Raw genomic sequence first — 15,000 nt, forward strand, 5'->3', positions numbered from 1 at the left:
AGAACTTGACCAAAGCAACTCTTACTGCAATGTCTACTGCATCTACATCATTTCCAAACACAAGCTGCTGTCCCATCCAGCTGCTTACTTCATCTGGTGGTTCCAGGTCATCTAAAGGGGTAGTTTCATCCAGATTTGAAACTGTCTGTGGTGGCATGCTGAGGGACTGAAGAGCCTGAAACAGATTTGAGACATACAGTACCGCTCAGATATACGTTAACTGCGCATACGCAGTGTATACGCATATACGCATATGCTTATACGCACATACGCGTATACTTATACGCACATACGCGTATACTTATACGCACACACGCGTATATTCATGCGCGTCTGATTTTCCTTTGTTATTCAGTACCATAAATTTCCTTTGTGTTGCATTGTTGAGTAAAACAAAGAACTTTTGGATCTGAACAAAGCCACGAGCCGATAACAGAAAATTTACATACTGCAAAAGCTATCACGTTACAAACGCGCAGGTCGCTTCCCGTCGCGAATTTTTTGGATAACAAGCAAAAGTAATTCAATGTTTATGAATCAGAAGGGAAACAAAAATTTGTCTTAAGTTTGGCATTCAAATGCGTGTATCGTTTGTGACCCTTTACGCAAAAATGGCCTTATGGATTTATTGAAAACCGTCAAATTTTTCTCATTGCCCCGGTGCGTGATTTTCAATTTTCACGGCGTGAATACCCCGTAATCAACTCTACGATAAGAAACTTTCACTCTTGGCATGAAACTATTCATGCCGTGAATGATCAGTGAAAACTTTCACGTCGTGAAATTAAGGGTTAAAATTCACGCGGTGAAATTGGGAGTGAAAAATAATATTCACGGGTGTGAAATTGATCCAATCGAAAGATAAATCAACAATTCATTTCCATTTTACCTTTCTGTTCAATTAAAAACTTTTTATGAAGAGAAGAGACCAACTCATAAATGGGAAACAATTTCTTTAGTATCGTATCATTTTGATACTGCTGGTTTTAAATTTGCATACGACTCACATCAAGAGCTGAGGAAATCGTGACAGGTAATGCAACACCTTTCAAATAAGAGTAGAACTTCCGTCGAATTCGGCGAGGTAAACTCGAAGATTTTCCGAGAATTGCATGTTTATTGATGGTTTGCCTTTTGTATATTATTAATTCTCTCTTTTGATAGTGTGGAACAAAATAACTCTGAACCTGAACTGTATGTTTATCGATAAAATAAACATCCGTGCGTGGGTTCGTCGTATTCCGAACGCGACAGCTGTTTGTGGAAGTGCGTCTTTGTCATGTAGTTCGTAGTCGTGTACTATTTTAGTGCTGTCAAGCTACATGTATTCTTTATTATAACAATAAGCAAGCTAATGAGGCAGACGCGTATATCGGTATACGCACATACGCGTATGGTTATACGCACATACACGTATGGATATACGCACATACACGTATAGGTATACGCACATACGCGTACAGATATACGCGTATTGTGCGCATATTTTGGTTAACATATTTCTGAGAGGTACTGTATTATACACTAATTTTGTAACTGTGTCAAGTGGCCTGGAAGATGAGCCACCTGCCCATGACACTAGCCTTTTTCTTCATGACTGGTAACACCCATCAACTCTATAGTCTTTTCAAAACTTATTGATAGTGGTCCTGTTTTCAGGGTGTTGGATTCACATGCAGTTGCAGTAGGTTCAAATCCTGCCTGCACTTTGTTCAGCGATTACACTACATTCACTGCAGAAGAGGAGAAAGGGATACATTTATCATGTTAATTAATGCAATAAGGAGCTATACAAAAGCATGAAATTACAAAATCTACTCAGTGCCATTGTGAATGTCATTGTTGTTACAAACTTAGTTAACCTGAATTTAATGCCCACGACTTTGAAAGTGTACCTAATTTCTCAAATGCAATGTAAGACAAACATACCATTTTCAAGTTTCTCATGAGCAACGCTCCCTCAGGTTGAGGAAGGGGTGGCAACTCATCTGCAGTTAGAGGAACAGTGATCTGTGAAAAACACATCCACTATCAGTTACAAATGAAAAAATCTACCTGGACAGGCTTCAATGTGATTCCTATTCATAACTTACATGGGACCAGTACAAATTGGCCACAAAAATCTTGTTAGGAAATACGGGTACCAATCCAACAGATTGACCTGCTCCTTGAAAGACAAGTGGGTTCACGACTCAGGTAGTTGACCAAATTATTTTTTAAAGTCCAGTTACAGCTGTATGTCTACCCTGGTAGGCCTTGGGTGCTTTTTTTAACAATTAATTTGCCATATTACTTCTAGTGCACACTACTTACAATATTAAAACTGACGACACCCCTGATAACGTTATCAGAAATAAGAGTATCAACAACACAATTCACATTTACCGTACTTACAAAACTAACACTAACTTAGTATTATTCTCCCCCTTCAAAAAGGAAATTACCCTTACACACTTACAAAACTTACAATAACTACTACTACGACCCCCTTAGAAAAAACAATACCCGTACATATGTACATTAAATTATTCCGAAGACCCGCCCAATTGTGCCTTAAAGTCCAGTGCTCAAAATTAAAAGAAATTCCCGGTTACCCTAATAAATGCTTGGTTGCCCATAGCCTTCGGGAAGCCCCTACAATATAATGCATGCCATGTTGAAATGCAATCGCATGGCGTTGGAGCTTGAGTGTCACACTTATAAGTGTGCGCCTGTATCTTTTTTTGTGGAAGTCTGGGTTTAAGTTATAGCATTTTCAAAATGGGCCTTAAACTAAATGCGAGAAAGTGTAAAACACTAAGGACGGAGTATGCCAGCAACAGGGAGAGGATTGCGGTGAATGGCAAGGAAGTTGAGGATGTTGGGGAGTTCCCATACCTGGGAGCTACCGTGGACAAAGAGGGTGGAGGCAGTAGAGACATTAGGAACAGGCTGCAGAAGGCCCGTGGTGTGTTTCAGAGGCTAGGGAAGGTATGGGCAGCCAGAGGAATAGGAAGAGGAACCAAGATACGCCTATTCCAGACCTTAGTTCGACCACTCCTGTTATATGGTTGCGAAACTTGGAAGATCACAAAGGCTGTTGAATGAAGACTGAACAGTTTCCAGTGCCAATGCCTGAGACGGATACTGAGAATCAGATGGCAGCAAAGAATATCAAACAACAGAGTAGTGGAAATGGCAGAAATCAACAACATAAGCTGCGAGATAAGACGGAGAAGGTGGAACTGGCTGGGGCACATACTTAGGAGAGAAGATGAGAATGATTGTTTCACAGCTTTGGGATGGACGCCGGAGGGTCGAAGGGCGAGAGGGAGACCAAGGACCACTTGGAGAAGGACGGTCGAGAAAGAGAGAGACAAAGCGGGGTGGAAGAGTTGGAATGTGGCCAAGGCAGCGGCGCGAAACAGAGAGTATTGGGCAAAGAGGCCTTATGCGCCTACTGGCGCAAAGAGAAATGATGATGATGATGATTTTCAAAATGGAGTCTTTGATCTCCACCGCCAGCAACATGGGAATTTTCCTATCTGACAATGTTTTTGTAAAAGCCACAGATATTCAAAACACAGGAAAATGCTCAACTGCAGCAAATTAATTACTGCTAACTTCAAACTAGTATCAGAAATTGACAACAGAAAACAGTTGAGTGAGTTGGGTGCTGCTTATGTGATACAGTTTCTATTTTTGGCTGGGTTGTCCGTTGTTTTTTCTGCGGTCAACCAACTTCTTCATTTTACTAAAAACTAATCGACCGCTAATTTCAAGCACTGAAAGTCTCTTCTTTATTACCATGACGCCCTATGAAAAGTTCTGTTTCGTATTTCAAATGCACCATAGATTTAAATCTACATATGTATCAATATCTGGAATTAGTTGAATTCTTCTGCAGTTCCAAATATAAAGCTTTGAAATAAGGAGGCTTTGGGTACTTGCTGGGAGCAGTGTTGGTGTATTGGTGAAAGCAGTCTCTCACAACCAACAAGGACAGAAAATGGGCTGAGCTTTTGTTGATTCTCTACCTTGTTCCATTTTTCCTATCCCACAAAAAAAACAATATACAGCCTACTACACCAGTCATGGCTGTATAGGAGAATACACCAATATATAAATATGCATCCCTATTTTAATAAGGTACATTCTTAATCTTCGAGCTCAGCAATTAGTTTACACAGGAAAGGGAAAAAGTGTGCCCTATGTCTTCAGTATGGCCCTCTGCCTGCCGTGGTACTTAAGGCTCAAGCATCATAAACATGTCTGTTCGAGCAGTTGATATATGTCAAATTCTCGGTATTCATCCAACCTTATTTGAGTCCAGGTCCACAATCCATACATCTCCAGGCATCTGAAATCCTTCAGACTTGTAACGAAAGAAGCTTGCTGGAACGCCAATCACAAATGGTGTGGGAGCTAGTAACAGTTGCTCTGCACTGTTCATACATGTTGGTAGTAATGGAATAATGGGAAACATGTACTCCAAAGGATAAAGGAGAGATGTTAGGGCAATAACACTCATGGTCAGAGCATTGTAATCTCTGGACTGGATTACAACCTACCAAAACAAAAAGACAAAAACATGTATAATTTGCTTTATTATTTATATAAACACTACTGAAATACCAAGTAAGCTTTCACACAAAACCATTATATATTCACCTGTGAAAAGAATGTGTTATTTTCAACATGCGATGAGATCTCTGTTGCTATGGTTGCATAATAATCATCCCATTGTTCTACATTAAGACTGCAAAAATATTTTTGTGAAATTGTTTCAATTGGTATTTCATTGGTGTTTATATAATAAATCGAACATTGGATGACTGCTTGGAGATACGAAATTCATCTTCTCTTGTTGAGAAATATTTCATGAGTGAGCTCAGCGAATGAGTGAAATATTTTTCAACATGAGAAGATAAATTTTGTATTCCCAGACAGCCATGCAATATCCTCTATTTATTAATAACATCCCCTACGTCAGAGCTCTACTCTACAATTTGTTTCTCTAGTAGAATAATTTCATGGCCTCCATTTGATGACAGTTCATTTCAGGGTGGGGTTGCAGGCAAAAATACTCAATCATTTTATGATTATTTTTGCAACAATATTATCCTGCATTTTCCTCATATGGGACTGAGTAGGTAAAACAACAAGAATGACAGCCACATACATTGTGGGGGTTTCTTCAAGTACTAGAGACAAAAGGGTAAAACAATTTGAAAACAATATGTAAAACAAAAGAATTCAAAATGAAGCAAACAAATCAACATTTTCCCACTCAAGCAGAAAGATCCCACATTCTCAAGAAACTATGCATTTCAAATCCGACATGCCTTGCTGCAATAATGCCTTCCCAAATTAAAATTGGATAGGAAGTCTCCAAACAGTATAATGCTTCGAGACTTCTCCCTTACTTAATTCTTTCTTTCACTTTTTTTCCCCTTCTAGCATTAGCGAAAGCTATTTAGAAGTGTAATGAAGTAAGAAATGGAATTGTTAAAATTTTACTCTCATGCCTGACCTGAATAAGAAATTACAGACACCGTTGTTTCTTCAACCTTTATGTAAAGGAGATATTTAAAATACCTCGAAATGTACAAGGATGCAACAATAATAATTATAATCGTGGCGTTGCAGTTTTTTCAACCCAGAAGGCTCTTCATCACTAAAATAGCAAACATTTGCCCTCGTCAAAAATAATAATTCTTCGATGTCAAGTGCTTACATGAAAAACAACGACAAATTTATGCATACCGGTTATTTAAATTTACTAAGATCAACATATCACTGCGACGACAAAAGAAGAGGTCTTCTTAACCAATGTCCACAAATCAACTAATTTTCACGAGACTATTGGTACAAGAAAGTTGATTTCTTCCAAGTAAAATACAGAAAGTCTTCAGAGAAATCGATATCGAGAAAAATTACTTTTCAAGATAAAAATTTCATAAGCCTTAATCTCATTCGACCACACTGGCTGGCTGATAAAATTTGAAGGGTCTACTGGTTTCAAAAAAAAAACGTTGATGAAATAATATTCTTCCCCCGTGGGGGATTCATAATGTACATTTCCCTGTGTGGATGAATTTCACTTCATTTCCTTTAAATTCACTTTTACTAAAAATAAAATAACACACTTCATGTGATGATGGAAACGTTTTAATGCATTACACCTGCTATATAAAGGGATTATTTGTTTTGAATACAGGAAGATGGTCGTGTGACATATTGACTCACCTTGTGTTCGAGTAGAATACAAGTTAAAACTTTTAAACACGTTTCCACACCGAGCAGCTCTAAGGGAATGTGAATAGGAAAGTCTACGAGAGGGAATCGATTCGATTCTGGCAACGCAAAGGTCAAAGGTGGGTAAGTTTCTGGAGAATGAAGATGAAGTTCGACACGAGTTCTTCCTGCCACTGGAGCTTGTGCTAGTAAAAGGCGCTGAATCCACGTTTCTACTTCTTCCATGTCGTTCGCCAAATGGCTTGTTTTCTGATCCTCAGTGCACGTAAACACAGACCAGCTGTTAATGCCCGGTATAATGTTATCGTTTTTGTCCAGCTTGGTGATGAGACCCGTTCTTGAGTCGATCATCTTGCGAAGGAAAAATAGGCACTCCCTGAATGTGGGAAAGAACGGGTGATGCGATATAATGCACAAAGAGGTCAAACTCATGCAGAAATCCCGTTTAAATCGAGATCTCTTCCGAACCATTAGCTTAGTGTCTTTAAAGTCACTTCTGTCTTTTTGAATAAAATTAAGACATGGACGAAACACATTGACACAAATACCGTAGCGAACGTTGCCAGAATCTTTCTCAGTAAGGGTGAAAGCAAACGAGTTTGCTTCTCGTAGTGAGAACTTTTTGGATACCGTATTACAGCCTTCTGGTTGACAAAAGAAAACCACATCCCCTGGTAACACGAAGTCTTCATGGTCTTTTTGTGGAAAGCGGCGCAAGAGCTCTGGAGTTTCCGTAGAATCCACCGTAGGTTTGCGCACACCAACAACAACAAGATAGTCTACGAGTCTGCACGGTATCTTTCGACGCACGGAGTCCATTGTTAGATTAGCAATCAAGTCACCTACATCCAAAGAGACACTGATTTTAGGAAAACTTGCGACATAATGGCCACTTCCTTGCCGAGCAGTGTAATCAACGGTCCATAAAATAATTTTCAGTCTCACAGCCACCAATTACAAGAATATATGGTTGCTTTCTCGCGTGACAACACGCTACACCCGCATGTTGTGACGTCACATCAACTTCTGCATACATGAATAATTTTATTTTTCATCCAGCTTACCCCAGAAGGGCAACTGTTTTACAAAATTTGCTGCTTGTTACGATTTTGTGCGCTAGAAAAAGATCTTAAAATCAAGCTAACGCTCATCGCTTTTAGTTTTATTTTTTGTTGTATTGCCATGGAGAGGCATTTGGTGAGAGACTGAAAACTAGATCTCCCAGAACTTTTGGTAGACTGGTGCAAGTGTGGCACTGGGGTGTAGGGTTGTATGTACAAACTGTGACACCATGGTGACAAGCACAATTTTCTTGCGGCTACAGACAGACGCACTTTTTGAGCACTTTTTTCGATTTGCATTTTGAGTGCTCGTGTACATTTTAATGTACGAAAAAATTGTATTCATTTCATTCGACGCGACGCTGGTGCGACGGATAAACTGATATTTGATCCGTCTTCTTAAGACGGATAAAACGTCTAGGACGAATTTAATTTAACAGATGAATTTAACTCGTTTTAGACGTCGCTTTATCGTCGAATTTATTTTAAAGTAGGACCTGGAATGAAATTCGACGATAGAGTGACGTATAAACTATTGTAGTCCTAAAGCACTTTTTGTTTGCAAAAACATTGGTGTTCTTTCTAAACAACGTAGGCCAATGCGTTGGTAAAAATAAGCAAACTTAAGGAAATATGAGCGCTACTTGAGCACTTTTTTTTGCGATATTTCCAGCGCAATCGAGACTGGCCTAGGCGCCATCGATGAACAAGTCAAGTGAAGCTATGATCTTCGCAGTTATGAACGCAATTTTTGCAATTGCGTAGGTAAAGAAGGCTGAAAAATTCAGGACTTCAAAGGGGTTTGAACCCGTAACTTTGCGATACCGGTGCGACGCTCTAACCAACTGAGCTATGAAGCCACTGACGGTGGGAGCTGGTCATTTGTGGATTCTAATGTTCCCGTCAAACCCCGTTGAAGTCCTGAAATTTTCAGGCTTCTTTACTCAATTGCAAAAATTGCGTTCACAACTGCGAAGATCATAGCTTCACTTGATTTCATATCTGCAGTTCATATATGATCCATTTCATATATATCATTTCATCGTTGATTCATTCCTCACGGAAACTACTGCATGAGCCTATTCTGGTCTATTCTACTTGGGTTTCTGCAACTTGTCTCGCAACGTCTTTGGCCGTTGCAACGTTGGTCACATTGAACAATGTTTCGTGTAACTGGCCTCGTCCCGGGTCTCGAGACAAATTGCAAGAAGATTTGCACAGTGTAACAGCGGCTTCAAGCCTCTGTTACACTAGGTAATGTTTCGTGCAATTTTGCTGCGACACAAGTTGCCCGAAAAAATGCCCAGTGTAACATACCCTGCCATAGACATTCCACGCAACAATTTTATTGCTGCCACCATTGCAAGAAGTAGAAATCAGTTAAACTTTGGGCAAATCCCCTCGCAATGCTGGAGCAGGTCATTGCGTACTTTAAAATCTGTCCTGCAACCTGTATGGCAACGGTTTGCGGCACCAGCCAATGAAAATGTTGCTTTAATCTGATTTGATCAGCGAAAACGAAACTAGTTGCAAGAAACGTTGCATAGGGTAACACCCATCAAGCAACTTGTTTCGCTACGTGAGAACTTTTGTCGCAACAAAATTGCGAGACAAGTTGCGGGAAAAATAGTCTAGTGTAACAAAGGAAAGGTTTTTGAACCACGGACAGAAACCGCAAGTGCGATATTTGCCTTTGTAAGTTGCCTTAACATTGCCATTTTTTATTGCTAAGTATCTTTTCCTCTATTAGAGACGGTTGTCTTGAAAACAAAGACCCCTAAGATCCCAACCCTAACGAAGAAAGTAACCCAAAACCCTCAATTTGGCTAACCCTAGGCCTAACTAGGCCTAAAGTTCGTTTTTAGGCCTAGGGTTATCTAAATTGAGGGTTTGGGGTTACTTTCTTCATTTTCGAGTCTTAGGGTCTTAGGTAGTCTCCATCGCAGCCGTTTTTAGTCTCGTCACGCAACGCTCCTGTGGGAGGAGCGTTGCGTGACGAGACTAAAAACGGCTGCGAGGGAGACTAGGTCTTAGGGGACTTACAGTTCTTTGTTTTCAAGACGCCCATTAGGAGAGAGAGCATTGTCCTTGTATACGGCCGCTTGCTTAAGCTCCTTATGTTGGAATGCCTTTCCTTTGATCCCATTTATGGACTTCATGATCTACGACGGCGAAGTCGGCGAAAATGTCACTTCAAAATATAACTTTGCACTGTCGTGTGTCTTTCGCGATAATTCCGTCTCGTTCACGTCCTACAACGTGGGCGCAGTATCCTTAAAATAAATTGGTGCCCGAGCGGTTTCAGAGTAAAAAGGGACTTCAAGATCTACAACGCGGTCGTCGACGAGCTCGACGAACGCCACAAAACAAGAATACCATTGGTTAAAAGAGGACAAATAATCGTGCTGCTCGTGCGGCACGCATTTTAGCACGTGCTATTGCAGTAAACTGCACAACAACCACGTGAAATTACCAAATTGGAGGTTTGAACGACCACGTGAGCGTACAAACACTAACTTTTCATTCTATATGTTTACTCTGAATATCTCGGATACCAATTTATTTTGTTTTGAGGATACTTCGCCCACATTGTAGGACGTGAACGAGAAGGAATAATCACAAAAGGCTTACGCTAGTGCAAAGTTATATTTTGAAGTGAAGTTTTCGTCGACGTTGCAGTCCCTAAAATATAGAATGAAAGGGTTGTACTTGATGATTTCACGTCGTTGTTGTGCAATAGGGTATTTTTCTGTTTAGTGTGGGGGACACTTTGTGTGTTACGGTTTCTTACAGACAGAGAGACAACTAAACTAGCGATTTCCTGAAAAACAAATTTCATTACTAACGGGAGCGTAAAGCCTATACTTCGATTTTTATACAGTACAACAAATAAGCTGTCCGCTGGCAAAGCACTTTTCTTGACGATGGGATTCTCTCTAAACAATGCACGTTAAACTACCCAGGAACTGTAACCTCTGGTCCACAGCAGCAACTTCTCTCAGTCTCACAGAAAATTGATTTTCCTATCGATTTCCAAAGCGTACTACCCCACAAACTGGCAAAATAAGAACCGGAATTGAAGCTGTTTATACAGTTTTTCTCGTGTTTCTACAGTCTAAAATGATTAATTTTTCTATATCACTACATATCTGTTTTCAGTAATGACCATTGGCCAAAGGCAAGAATGTTCTTACATTAAAGTGAAATAGTGGATGCTTCTACAATTTTCTTCAGATTCTTTTAATTCCTGTGACATGGGACAGTTATCACCTGTAGCTAACGTTATGAAGTTTAGATCAAATTGACGATCACTCATCTACAAGAGGAACACCAATCTGGTCTTTTATTTGTAGTCTGAAAAGCAATGTACAACTGTACTATCCAGTTTAATTCACGGCCCTCAATGCTTTGCACTTGTGCCATTAATTTAAGTACAAAAAGGAACCCGTAACCGTTACCCTGTAACTATAGTTAATAGGTATGGTTATGAAACCCGACAAATTTCGTTGTTGTAGGTTTTTGTTCTTTTTTTTTGGCCTTGACCGTGCACAAAACACAATAGTTGTTTACTCCGTATTGAGGAACTAACCAATAGAAACGTGTTGCTTACGTAATAAATGCATAGTGTATGCAAAACAAAAGATTGTGCACGGTCGTGGACTTTCCAACCTAAATCTTGGCATCTTTGTTTGCTCCTTTGATGTTTGCCGAGGTTCAAAACGAGTTCCCTCTATTAACTATGCTGTAACCTTAGATTTTTTCACAGCAGAGACTGTGGCCACGATTCGAAACAATAATACAACCCCTAGCGACTCGTGCATTAGTGTGGAAGAAACCATTTAGAGAATAAAAAATATATATATTAAATTTTTGTCAGATACGTATTTGAATCCTTTTACAATGAGGTGCCTTGTGATGTATGATGGATCAAAGCTCATCATGACGAAGAAGATGTTGGTACATTTTCCGTTCAAATGTTGGGTCATGCACTCTTGAAGTATGAAACTTGTGCAATGCTTGAGGAATTAGAACCACAATATCGGCCAATAAAACCTCTTTGTTGGCTGCTCCTAGATTTTCAACAATCTGCAAAGAAAGGAACCATAAAATTGATGAACATGAGGAGCAAGGCTGGCTCGCACAGTGTCTCCCACCAATGTAGCCTGGGTTTGATTCCCAGACTCGGCGTAAGATGTGGGTTGAGTTCGTTGGTTCTCTTCTCTGCTTCGAGAGGTTTTCTCCGAGTACTAAACGGTCAGGCACCATCATATCTCAGTGATTTACTGGTTGTGAATAGGCCAGTGCGAGCTCTGCGCTCCAACAGCGATAATAGTACTCGTCTTGTTACCCCACTCTATAGAACTGAGACATATGGTGGACGCGCTTTTTCATCATGTGCACCGAGGCTATGGAATCAACTTCCACCCGCCTTAAGGAGTAATATGACCATTGACGCTTTTAAGAAACAACTTAAAACTTTTCTTTTTGATTAATTAATTTATTCTTTTGTTATTTTATTATATATATATATTTTATACATGTTTTATAGTTTGTAGGTTATAATTTTTATGTTTTTTTTGTAAGGGCATTGAGATTTTGGAATGCACTAGAAATAAATTATTATTATTATTATTATACTCCGGTTTTTCCCTCTCTTCAAAAACCAATGTTTGATTTTATTTGAATTTCATTGATTTGATTTCTAGGGCCATGAAAAGAGACTATACATTCTTGACTGTAATTATGTACCCTATTGAAATTAAGTGTTATATATAACATGTATAGTTGCAAAATAAAAAATAATCAATACAATTACCTCCCACGCCTTTTTGTGAGTGCCTCCTATATCCTTAAAAAGAAAAGAACAATGGCATTGGTAATGAATTCCAGTCAAGGCAATGCATCGAGTGCCAGCCATCATGCTGAACAAGGACAATTCAGGTATTAAAGCATCAGTGCTGTGTTGGTCATTTGTTGGCGATATGTTGACCAAAGTATAATTATGACATGCTTCTTCTGAAAACCAATCCTATGAATGCATGAGCCAATACATTACAGGAAGGCTCAATGACAGGCTTGTTAAATTACGATCATTGACTAGTTGGCTCAGTTGAGCACGGACTGGGTTTAGTGGTGCAGGAAGTTGATAGTCTAAATCAGGAGCTCATCAAGCGAGCCTCTTTCCCCTGGGAGTCAACCCTTTCCAGAGTAGATTTATTTATAAAATGCCTCCGTTAAGAGATTCAGCACGCCCATCGCTGTAAAAGCCAATCAAAACAGAGCTATCTCAAGGGTTGCTTCAAGTCGTCAAAGGGTTCAATCAAGGGTTGGTTTTGGTCACCGTACAACCGTACGCTCGTACATACACCCCTCCATGTACGCCAATGTGACAAGTATCATGTGACCATATTGTGGGCTCAAGTTTAGAGTTCATCGAGGTCAGCTGTTTATTTTAAGTTGACCACTGACCACATACTGGGTTTCGATTGGACCACAGGCTCAAGCTCCGCTTATAGGCTTGGTTAAATCTGTATATTACTATAATAGAGAATCTATCTGGTCATTATATTAACGACCCATCTCTAATTTTGTTGACACAGACAAATTTGAAATAAATATTTCTAGTGCTAATCACCCTTACTTGCAGTCGAGGACTGAATTGCGAAGGGCGCGGGTCACGAAATCGGGCTGAAAGCATACAAAGGCGCCTCTGGCTGCCACTATACAGTCCATGTTTGATGTCACAGCACAGCACCACAGCTAGATGTCAATTAGCTGTGAGTCGATTTTGATGAGGGAGGAAAACCGGAGTACCCGGAGAAAAACCCTGGAGTCAGGTTGAGATCAACTGAAACTCAGCCCACATGCTAGCCGAGGCCGGAATTGAACCCCGGCTCGCAGTGGTGGGACTGGCCCGATAGATAACCACTAAGCCACCCTGACCTGAAACAAAAATGTTTGATGATTCTCAAAGTTTTTATCTGAGATGGATCATCTGTGTACTGCTGCATCATTGATAAAGATACATTTTCTGGGAAAGGATCAAGAACCCTGACACAGAAGGTGAGGTTGATAGGTTGGAATCTTTTTGCTTGCATTCTAAGTGAACATTAACAGAAGCTTACTTTCTCCGTTGTCCAATTACTGACTTTTAAGAGCCATCAAGTTTCTACAGTAAATTCATCAAAATTTTACTCTCCTTGCTCACCGTAACATAATTTGACATAAACTTTTCTTTGACAAAGATTCCTTGTCCATCATGGCTTTCCATCAACAATTGTCTAAAAAAACACACCGAGAATTTTAATCATTTTAATTGTGCAGTAAGATCCTTAATAATCATCAAATGAATATATTTGGAGATTGGTAATGCCAGTTTTCATTTCCTTAATCAAATTATTAGTTATGCCCAATTTAACTTTACCCATCTGCCTCCTTTTATATGCCTGATACGTGTTAATTTAATACTTGCATGATTGATTGGTTGATTGATCAATTAATCATTGGTGCCCCTCTGTCAGTGAGAAGACAGTGCAACACACGAAAGAAGGGAAAGTGAAACCAACATCAGCAACTTAACAGGAGAGTATTCCATGCAGTTAGTCACATTTGTTTAATTAACTCTTTGACGCCAAAACCGGCCTAAACCAGCCAGTATTTTACTCTGTCTAACGCCAGATGATTTTACTCATCAAAGGGGAACCCCTGGGAGTCAATGGGTTAATGGCTTTGCTTTGTTTTCTTTAATTAGCAACTAGTTTTAGGTTCCATTCTGACCTTTACTTTCCTTTGTAAGTGCTCTGATGTTAGCTCTAGGTAATACATGTAATAAGTTCTTTGTCACCTTTTTCATTACTTACATGTAACTCATCAGTTTGCGTACCACAGCAGTTGGCCAAAGGTTGGCTGACAGTTGGCGAACTGTCAGTGGAGGGGGAGTTGCTCTTCACAATTATTCAGATTTCATAATCTTTTCTTGCGCACTGTCCAGCTGACTAGTAGCTTAAATGCCTGAACAACTAAATGATTATTAACTTATCTGTGAAAAAACTAGTGAGGGACTTCTGTCATTTTTTTTAAACTGAATTGATTGACAGACTGTAAATGACTTGTTGAGTGATTGAATGATTGACTGACCGGCTGATTCTACTGACAGATCAACCACTTACTGAAAGACCAACAAAATAGCAAAGCAATTGACTGACTGGTTTTCCACATGATCACCCATAATCGATTGGATTATGTAACAGAAGCTACACAGACATTTTTATCACATATATCAGAATCACATGGCATTGAAGTGTGTAACTTGCAACTCTTTCCTTGGAACAACGCTGGGAATTTTAGGACACCAATTTTTCCCCAAATATGGAAGTGAGATCAAAGCTGCGCACGGGAAAAATGCGCGAACTATGTTACATCCAAATAACTGAAATAAGGAAAGTTTCACACTAAGAAAACCCCAGCTCTGAACCAGAGTTAAATGCTTCAAGGTCATGATGTTCTACGTAAATGCATATAGAATAAAAATTTAGCGCCTCCTCTTGTTTAATTTGTTTTTTTGTTGTGACACCTCTGAAGCTCCCCTGAAGAACAATGAGCGTATTGTTTTCAGTTTATGTTACTCATGTACACCACGTTGGTCTTGCTAGTAAATTATGCTGTGTATAAAGATAGAAAGGGATCACTACTCACTGTTTAG

General features: G+C 39.6%; 2 protein-coding genes across 5 annotated transcripts in view; both read right to left on the bottom strand.

The window, feature by feature from the left end:
- LOC138059280 (MAP kinase-activating death domain protein-like) overlaps window positions 1-8,126 on the bottom strand; it is a 41,294-nt gene extending 33,168 nt beyond the window's left edge. The window contains exons 1-4 of one of the 3 annotated variants that reach the window (XM_068904848.1): window positions 6,229-8,126; window positions 4,298-4,546; window positions 1,930-2,010; window positions 1-175 (exon numbers count right to left, since the gene is read on the bottom strand). The exon at window positions 1-175 is cut by the window's left edge and continues 149 nt beyond it. In XM_068904848.1, coding sequence (XP_068760949.1) covers window positions 1-175; window positions 1,930-2,010; window positions 4,298-4,546; window positions 6,229-7,056 — 1,333 coding nt within the window. In that variant the 5' untranslated portion in view covers window positions 7,057-8,126. The remainder of the gene's footprint in view (window positions 176-1,929; window positions 2,011-4,297; window positions 4,547-6,228) is intronic. The other 2 variants (XM_068904849.1, XM_068904850.1) reach the window with 2 other exon arrangements.
- Window positions 8,127-10,115: 1,989 nt separating this feature from the next.
- The window catches only part of LOC138059140 (bifunctional peptidase and (3S)-lysyl hydroxylase Jmjd7-like), a 29,471-nt gene continuing 24,586 nt past the window's right edge, over window positions 10,116-15,000 (bottom strand). The window contains exons 6-8 of one of the 2 annotated variants that reach the window (XM_068904672.1): window positions 13,507-13,579; window positions 12,115-12,140; window positions 10,116-11,384 (exon numbers count right to left, since the gene is read on the bottom strand). In XM_068904672.1, coding sequence (XP_068760773.1) covers window positions 11,369-11,384; window positions 12,115-12,140; window positions 13,507-13,579 — 115 coding nt within the window. In that variant the 3' untranslated portion in view covers window positions 10,116-11,368. Of the gene's footprint in view, window positions 11,385-12,114; window positions 12,148-13,506; window positions 13,580-15,000 lie in introns of both variants that reach the window. The other variant, XM_068904671.1, reaches the window with a different exon arrangement.

This window comes from Montipora capricornis, chromosome 8 (genome assembly GCF_036669925.1).
Source record: "Montipora capricornis isolate CH-2021 chromosome 8, ASM3666992v2, whole genome shotgun sequence".
Taxonomy (NCBI): domain Eukaryota; kingdom Metazoa; phylum Cnidaria; class Anthozoa; order Scleractinia; family Acroporidae; genus Montipora; species Montipora capricornis.